The sequence below is a fragment of the Mytilus galloprovincialis genome, chromosome 3 (genome assembly GCF_965363235.1).
Source record: "Mytilus galloprovincialis chromosome 3, xbMytGall1.hap1.1, whole genome shotgun sequence".
NCBI classification, from domain to species: Eukaryota; Metazoa; Mollusca; class Bivalvia; order Mytilida; family Mytilidae; genus Mytilus; species Mytilus galloprovincialis.
This window is the reverse complement of record NC_134840.1, coordinates 36,150,396-36,174,641: the sequence shown is the minus strand read 5'-3', so window position 1 is coordinate 36,174,641 and position 24,246 is coordinate 36,150,396. Positions and strand designations below refer to the sequence as shown.

Below are 24,246 nucleotides of genomic sequence, written 5' to 3'. Positions count from 1 at the left end.
GACACAGAGATATGTCTATCTTTTTTGTAATTTTAATAATATAATGCAAATGTTAAAATTAAGCTGGTACATGTAATATTCAAGAATGTATACTTTGCAAAACATTCAAAGTCAATGAAGGGGTGTGGTAAAAATATCCATGGAAAAGAAATGTGCACAAGTTAAAACAACGGATCACAAAACATCATTGACATACCACTAGTGATTCCCAATAAACAGACATAATCACAAACTAATACATTGTTGACAATGGTGCTGGAAACAGCATGCCATAGTACTGTTTTTCTTTTTTGGCAGGAACCCAAAACAGGAAAATAACAACCACATAAACTACAGTTTATGAGTCTTGCTTCAGGCAAGACACATAAGTAAACATGTAATGAGCAATGAATTCTTTTAGAATAAGATATTTGTTTTGTAACCAGAACATAATGTAATCAACAGTAAAAATTGACTTAAAGACCTTTTTAATTGAATTCATATTTTTTTATTGCATTTAATATACATTATAACGAAAGACATTTTCCAATCTCTCAAGGACCAATCTTTGCCATGTCATACTGTGAATTTCAAAAGCTACATGTTGTAATGTAAATATAAACAGTTGCATCAATTTTCTAAGAATTTTTTTTATGCATCTTTAAAAGTAATATAAACAACTAATAAACTCATAATGGTGGTTAACAATTATTCACAGGTCACCTTGAATAACATACATATACTAAAGTAATGGCAAGCCTTGTGATAAAAAAGTTGAAATTACTTTTAGAAAAAACAACATAAATCATAATTCATAAATAATTTATTATTACATAATGACTTCATAAATACTATAATCTCAATCTGCAGCCATTTTTTTGGCTCCAAGTTTTAATCCACCGCGAGCCTTTCGGGCCTCTCTTTTTTGTTGAAGTTCTTTTTGTCGTTGCAACCTTTTTTCTTCCCTATTTCCTACATCACTTTTTGTTGAGTCTGAAAGAATTTATAATTTATTAATACATGTATGTATGCATTACCTTGAATTTACATGAACTAAAATATATCTTCCTGTAGGAAAACTGTTTATTTCAATTTATCATATGTTTAGTAATAAATACAGTAGTTTTGCATATTTGATAAATAGCCTGCTGTTTAATCAATATCGAACAACTTTGATGCGCACCCTTTATCACATACCCTTTATCACACCCCTACAGTTCATATAATATAATACTCTTCTGTTGAAATATATGATAAAGCGTATAATACATGGCAAAATCCGTATCACATGCAGTATCACCCTCGATCAATATCATCCCTCCGGCCTTAAGGCCCTTGGGCTGATATTGATGTCTCGGGATGATACAGCATATGATACGGACTTTGCCATGTATTATTCTCTATATAACAGTACCTAGTACATGCTCTAAATGTTAAGCTTTGTTTTCAGCAATATGATGGTGGCATAGTTTTGTATTTTTCCTAATATGCTGAAACTATTGTGCTGATCTGACTTTAGATTGAAATAAACCATCCTTACTACTTTTGAAAAGTGTTCGGATAATAGTCCACTAAAACATATTGAATCAACATGCTTTCATGCCAATCAACAATCAAATTATGCCTGTATATTTGCTTGTACATTTGTTCTTCCAAAGCAACATGAGGGGTAATTTTACAGAAGGTAATTCATTTTATTACCATTTTCAATATCGATGCTAAATGTATTATGATTCCAATAATTAAAATCTTGAAATTTTTTCAGATTCTCAGCCTCCACCTGAATCTTCCCATGATGTACTATTATATCTTACCATCAAATGAATCCCATCCACTGTCCTCCCAGCCTCCACCTGAATCTTCCCATGGTACACTATGATATCTTACCATTAAATGAACCCCATCCACTGTCCTCCCAGCCTCCACCTGAATCTTCCCATGATGTACTATTATATCTTACCACTGAATGAACCCCATCCACTGTCCTCCTAGCTTCTACCAGAATCTTCCCATGATGCACTATTATATCTTACCATTGAATGAACCCCATCTGCTGTCCTCCCAGCCTCAACCTGAATCTTCCCATGATGCACTATTATATCTTACCATTGAATGAACCCCATCCACTGTCCTCCACCTAAATCTTCCCATGATTCACTATTATATCTTACTATTAAATGAACCCCATCCACTGTCCTCACAGTCTCCACCTATATCTTCCCATGGTGCAATATTATCTTACCATTAAATCAATCCCATCCACTGTCCTCCCAGCCTCCACCTGAATCTTTCCATGATGCACTATGATATCTTACCATTAAATGAACCCCATCCACTGTCCCCCAAACCTCCACCTGAATCTTCCCATGATGCACTATTATATCTCACCATTAAATCAACCACATCCACTGTCCTCCCAGCCTCCACCTGAATTTTCCCATGATGCACTTTTATATCTTACCATTAAATGAACCCCTTCCAATATCCTCCCAGCCTCCACGTGAATCTTCCCATGGTGTACTATTATATCTTACCATTAAATGAACCCCATCCACTGTCCTCCCAGCCTCCACCTGAATCTTCCCATGGTGCACTATTATATCTTACCATTAAATGAACCCATCCACTGTCCTCCCAGACTTCACCTGAATCTTCCCATGATGCACTATTATATCTTACCATTAAATGAAACCCATCCACTGTCCTCTCAGCCTCCACCTGAATCTTCCCATGATGCACTATTATATCTTAACATTGAATGAACCCCATCCACTGTCCTCCCAGCCTCCACCTGAATCTTCCCATGATGCACTTTTATATCTTACCATTAAATGAAACCCATCCACTGTCCTCCCAGCCTCCACCTGAATCTTCCCATGATGCACTATTATATCTTACCATTAAATGAACCCCATCCACTGTCCTCCCAGCCTCCACCTGAATCTTCCCATGATGCACTATCACTGTTTGCCTTAACACTAGATTGTTTACTATTAGAATTGACTGATGTCACAGATTTGTTTGTTACTTTAGAATCACTCCATGAATCATCTTCCCACCCTGTGTCTTCTACATCCCAACCTTCAAATTTATCTTGACTAGAGTTTATATTGCTGGTTACCCTTGCTGGACTTGACCGAGAACTACCACCACCTGGAGCTGGACTCAATCTAGAATGGCCACTGGAAGCACTGACTGTTGTCTTTGAAAGATTGGTTGGCTTTTTCTTAAAAAAAAAAGTAAAAATATTTAGTAAATTTACACTGCAACTTATTATATAACTTATTATATAAGTTATTATTATTATTATACTATTATTCATAGAAATTTAAACAAAGTGAAATTTTATATTATTCCGCTCATTATATTATTCAACTACATCAGAGCTGACTAAACCATTTGCTTATAGAATCCCTGAAATTTTCAGGGATTATGTAGAATCACTGGCTAGTTTAGGGCTGATATATTCGTTTGTTCGTTCAGTTGTTCGTTTGTTCGGTTGTGGTTGTTGTTGTTTTTTTGTTTTTTTTAATGAATATTACACAATATACTTTTCTACATCCAAACAGTTGTTGTGTACATTATGTTTTTCACTGAAAAGTACCATTGATGTGTAGGTCCCAGAATTTGCTGAGTATCACCAGAATGCCATGCGATAACGTTACAGGAAGGCATGTGATAAATATTTCATATCAGCTCGATAAGCACCAATTAGAAAAATATGGAATTTACGTTAGCTTTATGCTATTATCATACGGTAAAAATCATATGTTATTTAGTCTAAGTATATGATAAATATTTTATATCAGCCCGCTAAGCACCATTACAGAAAAATAAGGAATTCCCATTAAATTAATGCTATTATCATACGGTAAAAATCCTATGTTATTTAGCCTAAGTATATGATAATATTAATTTTGAAATCTCCAATTTTTTTTCGAAACCCTGTGTTGGTTATATCTTTAAGATCATCCTCTGTATTTAAAAGCAAAATTCTTTCATCTGGCAAGGAATATGAAAGAAAAAATGATAATTTGTCTTTATTTAATTTTTTTATCTAACAAAGGATCCTTAAATTATTGATAATCCCTAAAATCTTAGTAGGGAATTTGTAGAATAATTATTAAAATGTCCAGTGATTATGTAAAATCACTGGTCATTTTTAGGGATTATATATAATTACTAATGATTTTAGTGATTCTGCATATTCCCTGACAAATCAGGAATTCACTATAACATATCTACTGTAGGTAAACCATTGCCGATTCAAAGAAATCATCTTGTTCAGGTTCTCCCTAGGTTTAGGAGCTGGCTTGAGGTCAATAATTGATATAAGTTAACCCATTGCTCAGATTTTCCCCAGATATTAGAGCTGACTTGAAGGAAATAAAAACTTTACGTCAAACCCATTGTTGAACCAAATTAATCATCGGGCTGAGGTCCTCGGCTGATTTAGGTTCTGGCTTGAGTTATATACTTACTTTTGGTAAACCCATTGCTGAGGCAAAGAAATCATCTTGCTGAGGTGCTCCCCAGGTATAGGAGCTTGCTTGAGGTAAACCACTATCTTCAGTTGACAGAAATTCATCTTCACTATTCCTGTCAGAATTCTGTGGTTTATGGTCCAGTTTTAATGCATGAGATCTACTGGGAGCTGGCTTCTGCCAAAAGATATATTGACATTAAATTTGTAATTCATCCATTTTATCTTGCTCTCTAAATATTATTATTACAATTTAAATAAAATGATTCGCTGAGAGCAGCCTGATACGACCGCACAGGTCGAACCCTGAACAGTTGGGGTAAATTTGCCCACAATATTCAAGCTTTGTGATTGTGATCAAATTTTGACATAAAATAGATTTCTGACACAAAATGAATGTGGTCAAATTTCTTACAAATCTAGTGCCCAATATTGTACATTTGAAGATTTCTTCTTGAAACATTTTTTGAAAAAAAAAATTGAATCCTTTAAAACAATTGTAAACAAAAAATCCCCCTCCCCCAACTTATTGAAACCCCCCATTGGAGCAATAACCCCAAAACTCAATCCCAGACTTTCCTTTGTAGTATGGAACCTTGTAGTATAATTTCAGAGAGATCCATACACTAAAACACAAGTTATAGTCTGGAAACTAGAAATTTTTTTCTTTTTGGCCTTTTTTTGGCTCTTAATTTCTACATGTTTGGGGCAATTAACCCCAAACTCAATCCCAGCCTACCCTTTGTTATGTGGAATTTTATGGTACAATGTCAGAGAGATCCATACACTAACAAATAAGTTATTGTCCAGAAACTAGAAAAATGCTTGTTTTTGGACCCTTTTTGGTCCTTAATTCCTAAACTGTTTGGCCCAGAATAAATCCCAATCTTCTACTTGTGGTATTATACATTGTGGTACAATTTCAGACCAATTGAAATAATTATACTCAAGTTATTGTCCTGAACCTTGATAAATGCTTGTTTTGGGCCCTAATTCCTAAACGGTTGGGACCATCATCCCCAAAATCAATCCCAACCTTCCTTTTGTGGTATTGAACCTTCTTAAAAAATTTAATTTGCGGTCGTATAAAAACTACAACTCTTTATATTTCTATAAAAAGCAAATTGTAATCAGTAATATAATTGTTATTAAAGGCATTTTGATAAGAAAAGAGCAAATTATACATGTTTTTGTTGAATTTTACAGTAGATGTTTGTTCATTTTCTTTTGTTTCGTTGGACTCACTTAAACTGAGTTTTACTGTGCGTATTGTTGTGCGTTTGTTTTTCTGGATTGGCTAGAGGTATAGGAGGAGGGTTGAGATCTCAAAAAACCCCGCCGCAATTTTGTGCGTGTCCCAAGTTAGGAGCCTCTGGCCTTTGTTAGTCTGGTATGATTTTTAATTTTAGTTTCTTGTGTATAATTCGGAGTTTAGTATGACGCCCATCATTACTGAACTAGTATGCATATTTGTGTAGGGGCCAGCCGAAGGACACCTCGGGATGTGGGAGTTTCTCGTTACATTTCCATTCTCAATTTTATTCTTTTCAAAATGAATTAATTTGTATAAGAGAGATAATAAACAGCTTTACATTCATCATTATTTGGTTTTGGTAAATCCTTCCTATTTGTCTTTTTCTTAGATACTTAAATATTTGCCAATATTAAAGTTCTAGGCTTTTGTCATGCTTTTGTTGTAACCTCATAGAACACAGACTGAGCTAAAAACTCCTAACTTACATAAAGATTGACAGACTTTTAAAAGAATGGCCCTGTAGTGAAACAAATTCAGGGGAAATTGGCCCTTCTTCTGTTATAATAAAATGTGGAAGATAGAAAGCAAGAAAAGAGAGAAATATATTTATACAAAATGTTGAAGCTGTAGCTGCATTTGAGACCATTTTTGTTTAGATGGGATATTTGAATAGAAAGCATCCTGTAACATACAATTATCAATTATCTTTTTTTGTTGTTAAATATTGCATTCATGTGATCTATATCCAATGTGTTTAGACCTGGGGTGATTTGTCATTTGTTGACAACCATATCTTGACCTCTTAATTCTAGGGTTGTTGTCTCTTTAATGTTTAACTTAAAACCCCCAAAATTCTTTAATTCAGATTCTAACAGCAACATTTAGAGTTTTTATGCCCTACATATGTAATCAAAATTCTTATACAAGTGCAAAGCGTATCCATTTCAAAACTTTCACCTTTTTGTTGTTTACTGAAACCTTCTTTAAGTTCCAAAAATTCCAGAAAACCAAAATATGCAATATGATAGCAATTGAAGTTCTTGAAGATATTTGTTAGGTTTAAAATTGAAACGTACATATTGCATTTGAGATGGTGTCTCCTCCAGACTTCCCCAGTTGTCATCATCATCATCACCGTTGTCCCATCCAGAGTTATCACCACTGACACCAGCAGTGGCTGTAGTAGATGTCACTGTTGGACTGGAAACAGGACTTGCCTAAAAATAAAAAATACAATTAACTTTATTCAATGTTAACATGATACCGTATTGAAATTTGATCATTAAAAGGTTTTCCCAAAATAATTTAAAGAAGTTTTATTTCCTTACCATTAATTCATTTTTTGTAATTTAATACAGGATTTTTCTAATGGTAAATTAGATAAGAACTTTTTTCTAATTGAGATACAACTAGCTTTCACTGTACACAACACTTTTTTAGCATGAAATTTCATGCAAACCATTGAAAAATAACAGGTGAAAGGTTATTTCCCTTTCATCTTACAAAAATTTGTTGAACTGATTTCCATACAAAATAGTGTGAAAAAGATAACTGATAATAATGAAAAATGAAAGAAAACTAACTAATTAATTTATCAATTTATTTTGAAATTACAATTAAGTGATCATCTTACTTCTAAATCAATCCAAAACAAAGTAGTGGTAGGGAAAATGGGAGATAACTCTGTTCCCGTTTTATGTAATGAAACATTGAAATTAAAATGTGCTATATAATTACATCAATATCACCCCAATCTTCATCATCCCATCCTCCCCCTTGGTCTGGTTCCTCTGGCTCTGTAAGATTAGTTTCGACTGGTTCTGGTTCTGATTTAGGTTGAACTGTTGGTTTTGTTGATTCCACGGTAGAACTTTGTGCTCCTCCTGATAATGAAGGATTTTCACCTGCTAAAAGATTTATTTGCTATCTTATAAATATTTTTTTCTAGGAATATGACAAGTATCATTTATTCTTTTAATACTCAATATACTCAATTGGATTCATCTGAATTAATTTGTGTGGGAAATATAAGAAATCTACACATCTTCAGCAGTTCAATAGTCTCTTAAAGGATTACACTTTTCCTTCTTTCTCCTGCTCTTAATATAACAACAATTCATTACCTACACCTTGTTATGTGATTTAGACCACCTTAGTTATTTAATTAGTCTCCAAGAAACAGGAATAGCTTTTACCAGACCAACACTGTCAAGTCAATTTTTTTAAGTGCAGGAACCAGCAAATTTCAAGTCTTAAATTTAACCCAAAAGGGGCTAAAACACGGAACCTCATGCACTCTAGGTGAGCACACAACTAAGAAACCACTGAGGTGGATACAGGTAATGGAGGATTGATCCTAAATAAGAAGACATGCTCAAATTGACCCAATTAACTTGAGATGACAGTGTTATCAAATTCTGCTAGTTTTGTCACATTCTATATATTAAGACACATTACAAATATCTAATCTGCAACATTAAATATTTACTACTGATATAAATCAGTATGTTTACAATCTATTTTTAACTGTTGAAGACAAATTGCATAAACTTCTGAAAAAACAGAGGTCAAAGATACCAAATGGACAATCAAACACATCAAATATAAACAAACTGATAATTCTGTGGCAAAACAATGACAAATTATATAAAAACCCAAAACAAAGGTACACAAAATACTGCAAAAGAAACCTAAGATAAAAAAATATGTAGAAAAATACAGTAAACTATAGCATTATTAACCACTACTGGATGTATAAATGATTCTTCATTCTTTTTTACCTTGTGGATTTTTAGCTTTAGCTTTGCTGTATATTTTAGAAGTTAATGAAGAAACACCAGTAACAGCCCAACCAGCCCATCCTGCTGCGACACTAGATGGTGAACCACCAGTCATTACATTTTTTTCTACAAAAATAATATACAAGTTATATAGTAACATTCAATCATGAAGACTTATGTCAGAATTGATAGCTACAAAATTGATATGTATGATCAATTCAGTCAGACACATTACATTATTGATATAAAAAAGTATACTTTTGGATAATAGCTATTTTGATTGATTTGATTTGTAGCATAGTCTAATGTTTAATGACATCATGTTAGGTTTTTAAACTATGTGTTATCCATTTGTTTTTTTTCTGCTGCTATCTCAATAACATGGAGGTTTGAGTGTAAAAAATCTTTAATTCTGCAATATCTTTTCAAAAAAAAAGTCAGTAAAAAATCACAATGACTGTCTACGTGCAATACTTTTTTTTATTTTATTTTATTTTGGTGTTCTGATAAAGAGTAAATCACATTAATATGTGTAAATTATATGCAAATTGTTTTTGTTTATTCTTTTATAATGAAATTATATGATGATTTATCTCTTGATCACAGCAAAGAGTAATGACAGAATTGTTAACCCAATAAAATGTCATATAACATAATGTACAATCAAATATTTCTGTACATGTATAAAAGAAAAACAAATGATATAGGGTATCCATCCATGACACACAATTAGTTCATTGATTCACAGCGAAAAACATATAAAAAGCAAAGTAACAATAATTTTTTTTTAGTTTTCTATGGAACTTTTCTATATTCAACAAAAGTTCTAAGAAAAATTTTAGGTATAATATTTTTGAAAGTGTTTTAAATAAGTTAACTCTTAGGTAATAATTTGTAATTACCCATGTCTTCCAGTAAGTCAGGATTTTCTGATACCTTTTCCAACTTTGATATAAAACCTTTGATAGCTTTGAAGGCCTGCAATAAATAATAAAGGTTCAATTACTTCATGGGAACCTTGACTTATCTGCCTAAAAAGCTAGTATATTTAGCTATATCCTTATCCTAACATATTCTTAGTTTAATTTAGTTTATTAAAGAAAACTCAGCCGCAGAAGACTGTGTAACAGGAGCATATTATACACAAAATTAATTACAACATACATGTAGTTCATAATACAAACCGAATACATTTTTAAATTATACATTTTCAGAAATAAGTTTGTGTTTATTACAGTTTTAAATTAGACAAGCATCTTTTCTGCCTTTTGAATAAAAATTGACAGCTTAGACAGCACATTACTATTACAATATTTAAGCATGCCAAGTACTTTCTTCATTTGGATATTTTAAATAATATGGAGGTATGAACTTCCCTCTTAAATCCTTAACTTCACAATTGGTACATTTACATATATAGTGGTATACACCCCTCTTTAAAGTGTAGATAAAATTCCCCCCTAAATGAGTTGTTTATATCTGAGAACCATTTTTGAATAAACTGGTCCTGGAGACGCTGCCTTACATTAATTTTAATATAATTATAATCAACTTGCTCCGGAAAATTATATAGTTCACAAAAGCCACAGTCATTAAACACAGATTTTACATAGTTAAACCACTTAAAATTATAACCTTCATGCTCATGCAAGTACCAAAGTAACTTATAAAGTTTACCCGATAGTCTCCAACTTACTTTACCCTTACCTTAAGATAAAACCTACCCTAACCTTCTTTAAATACAATAATCTGAATCCTAGACAAAAAGTGCTTGATGTTTAAACAAGTTGGCTTAGTTGCTTTCTTTAAAAAAAGAAATGCAATCGTAAACCCAAATGCTTGTTTGGCATTGAATATTAGATAATTGTTTAATAAGGATGTATTGTTTTATATTATTTTTGTGGTATAAGAGACTTTACTAACTGTAACTACAGGCCAATGTGTTGTTTATAAAGGAATCATTGCCCGTGTTCAAGGATTTTTTTTTCTCCTCTCTCCCGAAAGACAACATGCTAAGTCACCCACCGGATGTTCCATTCAAAGGCGATGTTGGTTTTTTTTAGATAAGAGTTAGTTTCAAATGCAAAAAATATTTGTGTTTAAGAAATGCAATACGAGAACCTGTAAAATAAAATAGCCATGTTTATTAAAATTTGATATATGTTCATGGTTATTTGAACAATGGCTGGATGTTGTTCATTATTCAGATCCTTACACCTGCTCTACAAGGTTTTTTATGCTTAGGGTAGTAAGCATTGACAATTTCAAGTTGTGTGCTTTGCGCTCTGAAACGTTTTAGATGACAAACCTCTTTTGTAAAAAAAAAACAAAAAACTTTTTTAAACCTTTAACTTGCTTTGAATATAGTTTCCGAATGTCCCTTTTTATTTTGATGCTTTCTTATACTTTAAATTGTGGGTCATGAAATTGGCCTGCAAGTTGAATTGTAAATATATATAATTTGAACTGCACTGTATCCTCTTCACCTTGAAGACCGAAACCAATTCATCAATAAAGATGTTTATAGACTTGACAAAACAGCTTACAGCTTGTACTTATAAATTAAGCAACAAAATTGAAAACAAAAAAAAAGATAACATAGTCAAAACCTAAAATTACCACTGAATAACCATCACTTAAACATTAGTTTGTTTAAAGGCCACATTTATGAACTGTTCGTATCTGAACACGATGTATTCATTTACTTTTGAAGGATGCCTTTTACATGCTAAAGTTACACTACTGTCTAATGGTATGTAAGTGAATTCTCTTAAACCAGGCGTATTAATAAGCACATGTCCCACGTCAGAAGCATGTTGTTTAGTGGTTGTCCAGGGGCGTAGCTACCCGGAGGCACGACAGCACGTGCATCCACGTCGTTTTCAAAAAAAAAAAAAAAAAAAAAGCAGAAGAGAGAGAGATGAGTTGGTCAATCAGAATCGGAGACTGTTGGTGTCTTTTCCGTCTATCCCGGATATTAGTTTGACTACCTAGTTACAAGTGTTGATGAAGCTGTTCATTCAGAAAAAGATCGTAGCTCCGAAGTTGCGTGCACATTGATTCGGCATGCAAAAAAAGAAATGGCAAAATAAAAATTTATAAATTGAATTTTAAAGGAAACACCTATGTTGTCACTTTTTTTTAATTGATGAAATATCATTAGATAACGACATTTGGTTTCAAAATAATTTTTTTTTTTTTTGGAGATTATGACAAAATCGGAAGGTTACTTGTATCTTTTACAAGATTTTTACTTTTGAATTTGTAATACTCAGTCTATTCTAAGATATGTAGTTTTGGAGCACATTTTACAGAGTACAGTTCATCAGTTTGGCATTAGAATTATCAGATCCCTTCGATATCGTTGAAAATATGCCGAGGCGATGTGGTTGACAGACTACCGGAGCCAATCGCCCTGAACCACGCCAAAACAGTATTGGAAAGCCTCATTATTTTTTTGTGTTCATAGACCATATGATAAGGCAACTGGAGAGTGGAGTCGCGTCAAGTTATCAGAAAATCGCTTCTTTGTGCTGTATCTCACGGCTTCATCGTGTTGTAGGAAATTTCACAAATTAACAAATCTCAATATTGTCTGAAACATACGAAACTGACCTAGCATGTAATTTTGACGAATTCAATTGGGAGGTCGCTCGATGCCGAACACGTACGCTGGTTTATAACATCTCGCGAGTGCTACCATGCCATGATGGCCCTGAGATATATCAGTCACGGTACTACGTATGTAAATGAAAACAAATGTACGATCAACAATGAACAACGAAAGTTACATAGCATTACCATGATTACTGCATGTTCATCGGGATTTCAGTGTGAATGTTGACAAAGTAATAGATAAGTTTGTTTCTGCCCAGACCCGAAGAGCAGATTTTGGACAATTTTGAGTAAATTCTGTATCACAAATATTTGTTGTTTATGTATTACTATATTCAGAAGATTTATTAATACTTTTACATTCATAAATTTTTATCTACATATCGCTCCTCTTTTAACCGTCCTATGACCGAAAACCGAAAAAAAAAAAATTTCTGCATAATAGGGTCCCAAAATTTTTTCGCCTCGCTCCGCTCGGCGGTAGTTGCTTCCACATCGTTTCTTTCTAGCTACGCCCCTGTTGTCTTTTTTTTTTTGGTGCACTTCATATTTGCTTTTTCCTTCTGGTTTAAAGTTAAATTAATTTAGTTTTTTCCTGTTTAAATTGATTTATAACAGTGTTTAGAAAAAACTTTTGGGGTCCTTAGTAGGATGCTGTCCAATGTGATCCAAGCATTTGTTATGAAGGCTATATTACAACCTATAATTGCTACCTTTGACTATATTGTGTCTACCACTTGATTGAGAGTTGTCTCATTGGTATTCCCACCAAATTTAAAAAGATATTCCCTCTGACATTTGACAAATTCATTAGAATAATCTAAATATTGAAACTGAACTGAAGTTGCTTTGTAACGGTTTCTTATATTAACCTATCCCTTTCCCTCTTGCTGAATAGTTTTATACTGGTCGTTTTGGGTAGCCTACTGATCAGTGAGATGGCTCAAAATCTTCTTACACTTTTCGTACTTAATATATTAAAACCGAAAATTATCTGATCGTCTTCAAGAAATAATAATTATTTATTTTTATTTTGACGAATAAGCTATCGCGCATGTATATGAAAGGTGGACATAGAAAGAAAAGATGTATTCCGAATAACATCCGGTGTTCCGAAAGACTACGGACATCATCCAATATATACTGCGTAAACCCTCAGGGGTTTACGCAATAAAGAACGCCTTTAAAAAAAATATTATCCACCAATACATCCATGGCAATGGCAAATTTTGTTATAGGAATATTACAGTCATAATTTAATAACAAATAATGGGATTCAATTTTGCAATGTGACTATTTTCAAACATTTATCAGAATGATACTAATACTTCCATAACCTTGAAAGGTATCACCCAAAAACCAACACAATTGTGATCATGGTTTAATTGCTAACAAAAAAATCTTTATAAACTCAGAGAGCTTAACCAAATTAATGTTAACCCTTCACATGTTACAAAAATATTTCCAAACAGTTCCTGTCGAACAATATTCAAGAAATACAGAAATAGAAACAGGGCATGTGTATTCAACAAATTGAAGCAGGATAGTCATCACTTGTACTGTTATATGATTATGATATCTGATACTGGAGGATGGCTGTTTAGCAATCAGGGGTATATTAAATGCATATTAACGACAAGAACATGATACTGGGATATGAATTTAAACCATGCTTTGTGCTAGAACAACACACTCATCCTGATTTTAACAGGCTAGTTCACAAGGCAGGAAGACACATTATCCTAACCTAGACACATAATTCTGGCAGCAAACACCAATTTTTAAGTTTTTAGGTTTACCAAGCCAGGGTTGGAACCCACAATCTCCAGCACTGAAGGCACTTTACCACAAGGCCACAGAGGGGGTTTAAATCTGATATTGAATAACAGGGATAATTTTAACCTTGTTAAACGTTTGATAATAAAGCTTCAAAAGTATACTCATAATGTTTTTGACAACTTCATGTATTTTAATCATCTACACTGTATAACTCTTAAAACACTTAAATTTTAAACATTTTTTTACATAAACTAACTTACTTGATCACGGACACTTTTTTCAGGATCCATTGTTGCATTACATAAAGCTGGCAGTAACCTCATTGAGACTTCTTTGAGATGAAAATAATTCTGTGTTGCCGCCATACCTAAGATACCTGCCTGTCTGACTGCAGGGAAGGGATCTCGTAAAGCTCGTAAGAAGGCAGAGGTGATTATCTTCTGTCTAATCTGTAATACAAATGAATAACCCATATTATACACACAAAAAATTCAAAATTCTGTATTGAAAAAAAAGCATATTAACAATTGTGATTGGAGTATTAAAGATATTTTTTCTTTCTTGTTTGTATTCTAATGCTGTACTTTAAAACTATCAGTAGAAAAAACATGTATTCCATCAGCCAGTCAAATTCGTGACTTTGATTATAATTCATAAAAAACATAGGTAAGAAGTACTCTAAAGTTACAGTGAAAATCATTACAAAATTTGTATTTCCATTTAAAAAAAACCTAATTTTTAAATATAAAAACACAAAAATTGATATGAAGTACTTACATTGGGACTAAGGTACCCTGCTATTTTACCCAGACATACTGTTGTGTTTGTTCTAATACCTCCCTGTAATGTGAAGAAAAATTACTACATACATTATACATGGCAATGGTTTGAAATACAGAATGCATTGAAGGAAAATGTCAAATCTTATAAATGGAAAAAGCTGTTTTCACTTTAAGTAACTACACAAATATCAAGGTAGTCCCTAGATTCAACTAAATGCCCAAAGGCGTGAGTGTCTACAACAATTATCAGAAAAAATCTCTGTCTTAATATTAGCAGAAAGCTTGGATACTGTGGATTCATTTTTATTCGTGGTATACCAATTTTCGTGGGTTTCGTGGGTCACAGCGAACCACGAATTTAAGAATTCAACGAAGAATAATCCTGAGAAATGTGTATGGAGTTGGATGTTTATTTCCAGTTATGTTATGCAGTTCTAGTATAGTGTTGACTATCGATAAACATTGTAACATAACACATGATTTTTATTGAAAGAAGATACAAGTTTTTTTATTAAATCTATAATAAATATATCGAATATCAGTTATAATTTACTTTTTAAAATTGATTAAAACTGTTCATGGAAAATAACTGCAAGTTGTTAATTACCGTGTCATAGTTTGGTTTACCTGTGATTAAAAATCAATAGGATTAAGTACGGGGATATTGCCCGTAGGTAATATTGTTTATGACAGGAACATTTATTTTCACACCTTATACTTAGCTTATATCGCTGTTTATTATATCGTGATTAGGGAAATTAGCTTTCAATCATAAAGTTTTGAATGCCTTATAGAATTCAGACAAGAATTTATATAAATTGTAAAACAAACAAATAATTAGTTGTCTCTGCCCATTATTGTTATCAATGAACACTTTAACCTAGAATGACTAATTAAGCGAGGATTTTGACAATTCAAAACTTTTTCAATGAATTCCTTCTTTTTTTTTTTTTTTTTTTTATTATTGATCTAACGCACTCAGTTATAGCATAAAGCAATTTAATATGCCAAACAAGAATGTGTCCTCAGTACACGAATGCCCCACTCGCACTATCATTTTCTATGTTCAGTGGACCGTGAAATTGGGGTAAAATCTCTAATTTGGCATTAAAATTAGAAAGATCATATCATAGGGAACATGTGTACCAAGTTTAAAGTCGATTGGACTTCAACTTCATCAAAAACTACCTCGACCAAAAACTTTAACCTGAAGCGGGACAGACGGACGAACGAACGAACGGACGGACGGACGAACGAACGGACGGACGAACGAACGGACGCACAGACCAGAAAACATAATGCCCCTCTACTATCGTAGGTGGGGCATAAAAATAAACAAAATATCTTTTTCAATACAACATGAATATTTACCTGATCATCTTTGGCCTGTAATCTTGCAAAGTGTTTCATCAATTCTTCATTTAAGTTTTTATAGTTCAACTTTGCAGCTAACTGTAACATTGCCTGAAAACATGGAAAAGTTGTCATTAAACTGATTGATTTTTGGCGTTTTTACACCACTTTTAAGCACCGAAGTTAGGCTATTTAGTTGTGGCCAGTTTTTATATGTGGAGGAAGCCAGAGTGCCCGGAGAAAACCACCAACCTTTGATAGGAAAACTGACAATCCAAGTCAATTAAGTTAGAGTTGAGTGGGGTTGGAACTCTCAACCTCAGTTTTGACTGGCCAGTGATTACAGTAGTAACTACTTAGACCACTCGGCTGCTGAGGACAGGGGCTGTTCTGGCTTCCAAAAAGTTGGAGCCAGAAAAATCGCCAGCTTCTATATTTTGTCACCAGTTTTGAAAACTTGGAGCAAACTTTAGAACTAGCTAGAGTCTTTATTTCTTCTACAAAAATTTAAACTATGTTTAATTTAAATTTCTTATGCACTCAGCCCACACTTTTCATCTTTTAACATTTAATACTAAGTAAGTTATTGCATAGGGTTTATATACATACAACAAAACAACATGCGTACTTTATTTTCTTTTTGTCAGTATTTCATCTGTTGAAGAATATAAATTAACTCATGGTCTGTATATGCTACAGAATAGAGAAAATGTCTTTGAATTAAAATATAAAGAATTATGATTATGATGGAAATAATAAAGGAATTAATAAACCACATTGAGTGTTTCAGAATTAAAATCCATTTAACCATGTATTTTCAGACTGGTTAACTTATATTTAATTTGTAATATTATGTTAACCCCCCCCCCCCCCAAATTTAAGGTACAGTCAAGCAATGTTTTTACTTTCTTCTGGATTAAAACTAGTTTTAAAGATCTTTAACTTAAAAAATACAAGAGCTGTCAAAATGACAGTAAACCGGATTCTTTAACATTTATTTGTGTTCTGGCATTTATCAATATTACAAGGACCAAAACTCCTAATAGGTAAAATTTATGATTATCAATATCAAACTTGACTTCCATGTTGTCAACAATAACAACATATAAACTAGATAGAAAATGACCCTCTAGCAGGACAAACTGTGTGCCCTTAATGCATAAAGCAAGAAAACAGTTTTTGTCACAAAATTAATGTGGTCAAAGATCTAACAAATCTATTGCACAATACTGTGCAATTGAAGATTTCTTCTTGAAACTTCTTTGAAAACAAGAGGTTCTCAAGAGCCTGAATCGCTCACCTTAATTCTTTTGGTTAAATCTCTCATCAATGATTATTTTGGCTTTTCAATTTATTTAAATGTTTTTTGGATCGTCCTATTTTCTTCAAAAGCCAAAAAAAATAATCATTTTCTCCTATGTTCTATTTTAGCCATAGGAGCAATGTTTCTTGACATACAAGGAAATAAAATATAAAATTTATACTAGATACTCTGAAACTCATTTAGCCTAAGTTTGGCTAAAATTGATACAGCAGTTTCAAAGGAGAAGATTTTTTAAAGTAAGTCAACATGATGAACACAAATTGTGAAAAAAGTCTTTAAAGGGCAATAACTCCTTAAGTGGTCAATTGACAATTTTGGTCAATTTGACTTAATTGAAGATCTTACTTTGCTGAACATTATTGCTGTTTACAGTTTATTTCTTTCTATAATTATATTCAAGATAATAAACAAAAACAGCAAAATTTCCTTAAAATTATCAATTCAGGGGCAGCAACCCAACAACAGGTTGTCTGATTCATCTGAAAATTTCAGGGCAGATAGATTTTGACCTGATAAACAATATTACCCGACGTCAGATTTGCTCTAAATGCTTTGGTTTTTGAGTTATAAGCCAAAAACTGCATTTGACCCCTATGTTCTATTTTTAGCAATGGCGACCATGTTTGTTGATAGATCATAACTTCGGATACAATTTACAAACTAGATACCCTAAGGAACATTCAGTTAAAGTTTGGAAGTATTTGGCCCAGTAGTTTCAGAGGAGAAGATTTTTGTAAAAGATTACTAAGATTTACGAAAAATGGTTAAAAATTGACTATAAAGGGCAATAAATCCTAAAGGGGTCAACTGACCATTTCCGTCATGTTGACTTATTTGTAAATCTTACTTTGCTGAACATTATTCCTGTTTACAGTTTATCTCTATCTATAATAATATTCAAGATAATAACCAAAAACAGCAAAATTTCCTTAAAATTACCAATTCAGGGGCAGCAACCCAACAACAGGTTGTCTGATTCATCTGAAAATTTCAGGGCAGATAGATCTTGACCTGATAAACAATATTACCCCATGTCAGATTTGCTCTAAATGCTTTGGTTTTTGAGTTATAAGCCAAAAACTGCATTTGACCCCTATGTTCTATTTTTAGCAATGGCGACCATGTTTGTTGATAGATCATAACTTCCGATACAATTTACAAACTAGATACCCTAAAGAACATTTAATTAAAGTTTGGAAGTATTTGGCCCAGTAGTTTCAGAGGAGAAGATTTTTGTAAAAGATTACTAAGATTTACGAAAAATGGTTAAAAATTGACTATAAAGGGCAATAACTCCTAAAGGGGTCAACTGACCATTTCCGTCATGTTGACTTATTTGTAAATCTTACTTTGCTGAACATTATTCCTGTTTACAGTTTATCTCTATCTATATTAATATTCAAGATAATAACCAAAAACAGCAAAATTTCCTTAAAATTACCAATTCAGGGGCAGCAACCCAACAACGGGTTGTCTGATTCATCTGAAAATTTCAGGGCAGATAGATCTTGACCTGATAAACAATATTACCCCATGTCAGATTTGCTCTAAATGCTTTGGTTTTTGAGTTATAAGCCAAAAACTGCATTTGACCCCTATGTTCTATTTTTAGCAATGCCGACCATGTTTGTTGATAGATCAAAACTTCGGATACAATTTATAAATTAGATACCCTAAGGAACATTCAGTTAAAGTTTGAAAGTATTTGGCCCAGTAGTTTCAGAGGAGAAGATGCTTGAAATAGTTTACGACGACAGACGCCAAGTGATGGCATAAGCTCACTTGTCCCTTCGGGACAGGTGAGCTAAAAAAGGAAGCCCTTCAAAAAATGGTAAACAAAAAATCCCCCCCAACTTTTTGAACCCCCCTTGGAGCAATAACCCTTAAACTCAATCCCATGCTTTCCATTGCAGTATAGAACCTTGTAGTACAATTTCAGAGAGATCCATATACTTAAACACAAGTTATTGTCATAATTGTTTGGAAACTAGAATCATGCTTCTTTTTGGCCCTTTTTTGGGCCCTAATTCCTACATATTTTGGGCAATTAACCCGAAACTTAATCCCAGCCTCCCCTTTGTTATATGGTACATTGTGGTACAATTTCAGAGAGATCCATACAATTACACATAAGTTATTGTCTTGAAACTAGAAAAAAGCTTGTTTTGACCCCTTTTTGGCCCTTAAAGGGAAACTTCGCAAAAAAATCAAAAACTGATATTATGTTCATTCTGTATAAAAATGCTCAAATTCATAGATATTAAAGTTTTATTCCGCTAGATAAGCGATCACCATCGATTTTAAATTTAGAGTATCAATTCTCTGCGTTCGGCCATTTTGTCTTCGTTCCCGATTAATAACAACGATATGTCTATAAACCACAAAGGAACAAAACTACAGTAACCGATGTAGTCGTAATTGCGTGTCGATATCTTGTCAATCGTACGGTTGTTTTATCCGACTAACTAACTTGATACGGAAAATATTCTTATTTTTTTTAAATTACCATGGTCTGTTGTTTTTAAACTGTTGATATTGGAATAAGGTAAAAAGTCAAAGTTGAAATCATAAATAAGTGTTTCGTAAAAATTGTTTTCGAAAATCTAATTTGTTCATAATTCTTTAAAGTAATAAACTTTTTTCAAATAAATTCTGATCTTCCCTCATCTGATCACCAGCATGGCTAAAGGTATTACTTCCAAAGGTATTGTGAGGGGTGTGAGGTGACACGTCCAGGTATTCAAGCGATTTCCTGTCGGGTTTGCAAGTTCATGCATCGTTTCACTTCTGCAGGTATTGATCAGTGTACACGGCCGATAACTTATAACTTTCCATTTTGAACTATCAGATGTATAATATACAACTCTGTCTTACTTGTCATTACTAAACTCATACGCTTGTTTATAAATAACATTTCTGGTGTAAAGAATATTATTCATAAAAATATAAATAATACCCAAAAAATAAGATTTGATGAAATTAAACTCTACTTAAATATTTTTTCCAAGGGTGAATTTGGGAAAATGTAATATATACTCATTGTCAATAGTGAAGGACAGATTGGAACATACCAGAAATATTGATTTAAAAAATGCACGCACTTGTCGACGATTCGTTTATACGACTGGGTAGAAAGTTATACGGAACTATAGCGCAATTTAAAATATATACATGTATACATTGAACATAAGAAAAAAACATATATTTTGAATAAATTGGGGTAAAAGATTTGTAAATAGACTAGTCCACGTATGCCAACAGTATGTAATCATCGAATGTCGATAGACTATTGTATACCAGAAGAAGAAGAAGAAGAAGAAGAAGAAGAAGAAGAGAACCAATTTGATTTAAATACAGGTCGATGTATAATTTGCTTTGGTTCATCGAAGTTGTGGACATAGTAAAATCACAGAATTATATTTCAATAAGATTGTTCACGAACAAAGGAAGAAATTCGTCATCACAATTGTTATATATGCCGCTGGACGAACACTGATTATCCCCAAGGGATGTGAATATTTTGCTAGGAAACTATTGAGTATCAAAGTTTCAAATTAATTTCGGGATTTATTTTCTTTCTTGGTATTCAATAACAGAAAAAAGAATAAATTACTTGTCCGCTAAATAGGGGTATTCTTGTCAGATAAAAGACTTTTAGTTATATTTAAAAAATAGGGAAATATGACATTAAATTGGTTCTGTCTTTTTTTTTAAATATCGTTAAAAAGATGTGTGTCTAAGGTGAACACCACAAGAACCCTGTAATACTAGTACGAGAGTATAGCATGTAAACATTCCTTCTCAATAATATGGTTGTATTGGAAAGCTTTTCATACAGATTGACAACTCATGGTCCGATATGCATGTAATATTTGCCACATGACGCCCGTAGTTCTTTCTACCATCATCATCTTATTCTTTGATATTGCTGTAAACATCGATGGTTCACACCCAAACAAAATGGGAGTAATGTATCTTCAGAGCTTCTCCGTGTTATACACTTGTGAAACTTAATATATAGATGAAATTTCTGTATTGAAATGAATCTACATCTCACAAACAGGATTTTCAAATAACGATTTTGAGTAATCACCTTACAAACCAATATAAACGTATGGCAAGATATAACAATGAAGGAATTTAGTTTTTGTCAGACGTAAGAACTCATCACTATCATAAATGTATACGTATATATGCATGCAGTTTCAAATATCAAGAACAAGCAGTCGATGTCGATAGTCCATTTTCTAACTGTTCAGAGTTAGACATGTCACTTGTTCATTCTAACAAACAAACTAACGAAACGCTACTAGTCTGCTTTCTCTGGAGCTCATCCTCAATGGCGCTTATACGTCAGGAAACTAACATGTATACTAATAATGATTGTTTCAAGAACAACGATGTATGGACGAACTATTCTAAATTCGTCAATATCAGTTATGCATGACTAAAATATAAGTTTTATTACAACTACTGTATTACTTATTTGGATTAATGACGCCTATCATGTTCAACATTGCACAAATATTATCATAGAATTTTAAAAAAAAATGTACAAAAATCCTCAAAAAAAAATAATGCCTTAGCTTAGATAATTGGTATTCTTTTCACAAAAAGTTCGTGTAAATGATTGTCAAATGAATTTAATTATGTAAGAATGAAATGTTAAAAAGAGACTAAAAAAAAATCATGCATGTTGCATGTTGTATTTTTTTTCAATTAAAAACTTTAAAATTGCAATAGTTTTATGAGCATTTAAACACAGCCAGATTTGAATACAAGTTAAGAAATTCCGGTAAAGTCAATGATATCAAACAGATGTGCAATGGTATATCAAATTGGGTAATATTGCATTTAGTTTTTATTAAAGATTAAAACTACTATTTTTTACTTCATATTTGAATCTTTACGCCAATTGCCGGTAAGAAAGTAATAAAAAATTGTTTACTTTTATTTTTATACACTTTCGGAATTACGAATCTGAATTTTATTTTCAATTAATTTACACAATTTAATTATTGTCTTTTTATTCTCATCGTGTATTATAACTTAGTGTATTAAATACAGCATACTCTTTCTAATCCTTTCTGTCAAGTTATCCTTTCCAAATAACAACATTCATACCTGTGTACGCTTGAACTCACACCTGCGGCTAAAAAGCTACAAGGTAAACGAATTGACCTCAAGCCGAGAAATATACAGTGACCTTTACAAAATAATATACACACTCTGCTCACACATTAGTTGCATTGAAATGATTATCAAACAATAACGGTAAATAGAACTGAAATATTTTCAGTTCAATATCAGTAAAAATGTTCAATAAATATTTTATGAAAAAAATCTCAACAATAATTAATGAAATTTATTCGAAAACATTTACTAGAGATAATTTATAGGAGTTTAATTCAATCAATACAAAACGGTATATGCATATTCATTTTCGTTCATTCTTATATTGTGGTTAATAACTACGACCATTCGTCAGCTGTGCGCTTTTAATTACGTATATTGTCGATAAGCTATAAGAGTTAAACAGATTTTATTTTTTCCCAGAATTCAACACATCGGGCTAAAACGTCACGACCCACTCGAGAATTCAACCAAAAAAGTTACAAATACTTGATTTTCTCTGTTATTAGAAGGAATATAAATTTAAAACTTTGCAAATGTGTTTTTTATGTTAAGATGAACATAATTAGATGATAAGTAAAAAATCGCGGAATTTCCCTTTAATTTCTAAACTTTGGCTCCATAATCCCCTAAAATGAATCCAAACCTTCTACTTGTGGTTTTAAACATTGCTGTATGATTTTAGAGCAATTGAAATACTTCTACACAAGTTATTATCCTGAAACTAGAAAAATGCTTGTTTTGGGCCCCTTATTCCTAATCGGTTGGGACCATCATCCCCAAAATCAATCCCAACCTTCCTTTTGTGGTATTGAACCTTCTGAAAAAATTTCATGAAGATCTCTTCACTTAAATTAAACTTATTATCCGGAAACCAATGTGTCTTCGGACGACGACGACGCAGACGACGACATCATACCAATATACGATCCCAAAAAATTTTTGGGGTCGTATAAAAATGGATGAATTTAAAAGATTTGGTTGAACGGTTCATGAGTAAATGCACGAACACAACATTTTTTAAACTTTCAAGAACCGTAACTCCTGAACGGTAAAGTCAAAATCGTCATTATTGAACTTGACCTCCATTTTGTTGTCAGTAACAACATATTAAAATTTTTAAAGGTTTGGTTGACTGGTTCATGAGTAAATGCACGGACACGACATTTTTTAAACTTTCAAGAACCGTAACTCCTGAACGGTAAAAGTCAAAATCCTCATTATTAAACTTGACCTCCGTTATGTTGTCAGTAACAACATATTAAAATTTTAAAAGGTTTGGTTGAACAGTTCATGAGTAAATGCACGGACACAACATTTTTTAAACTTTCAAGAACCGTAAGTACTGAACGGTAAAAGTCAAAACCGTCATTATTGAACTTGACCTCCATTTTGTTGTCAGTAACAACATATTAAAATTTTAAAAGGTTTGGTTGAACGCTTCATGAGTAAATGCACGGACAACATTTGGTTGCCGCCCGCCCACCCGCCCAGCCGTCCGCCATACATCCCCAAATCAATAACCGACATTTTTGACACAAAAATCCGGTTAAAAATAATCTTTGTCATCAAAACAACAGACAATCTGAAATATATTGTGACCAATTAATTTTTTGAACTCTGCTACAGAGGTCAAAGTTACATCATTATTCAAACCAATGATGTGTATTCTCTGTTACAACTAATAAACTGCGTTTGATATAAATATTTCAATAAATTAACAATTTCAAACATACAATTTCAAAGGTAAAATTTATACTGCA

At 32.6% G+C, this 24,246-nt stretch overlaps 1 protein-coding gene across 3 annotated transcripts in view; it reads right to left on the bottom strand.

The window, feature by feature from the left end:
• Nucleotides 1-786: 786 nt before the first annotated feature.
• LOC143067826 (N-terminal kinase-like protein) overlaps nucleotides 787-24,246 on the bottom strand; it is a 40,127-nt gene continuing 16,667 nt past the window's right edge. The window contains exons 11-20 of one of the 3 annotated variants that reach the window (XM_076241394.1): nucleotides 16,045-16,137; nucleotides 14,669-14,731; nucleotides 14,152-14,340; nucleotides 9,400-9,475; nucleotides 8,498-8,623; nucleotides 7,455-7,624; nucleotides 6,794-6,934; nucleotides 4,461-4,640; nucleotides 2,878-3,205; nucleotides 787-972 (exon numbers count right to left, since the gene is read on the bottom strand). In XM_076241394.1, coding sequence (XP_076097509.1) covers nucleotides 839-972; nucleotides 2,878-3,205; nucleotides 4,461-4,640; nucleotides 6,794-6,934; nucleotides 7,455-7,624; nucleotides 8,498-8,623; nucleotides 9,400-9,475; nucleotides 14,152-14,340; nucleotides 14,669-14,731; nucleotides 16,045-16,137 — 1,500 coding nt within the window. In that variant the 3' untranslated portion in view covers nucleotides 787-838. The remainder of the gene's footprint in view (nucleotides 973-2,877; nucleotides 3,206-4,460; nucleotides 4,641-6,793; nucleotides 6,935-7,454; nucleotides 7,625-8,497; nucleotides 8,624-9,399; nucleotides 9,476-14,151; nucleotides 14,341-14,668; nucleotides 14,732-16,044; nucleotides 16,138-24,246) is intronic. The other 2 variants (XM_076241395.1, XM_076241396.1) reach the window with 2 other exon arrangements.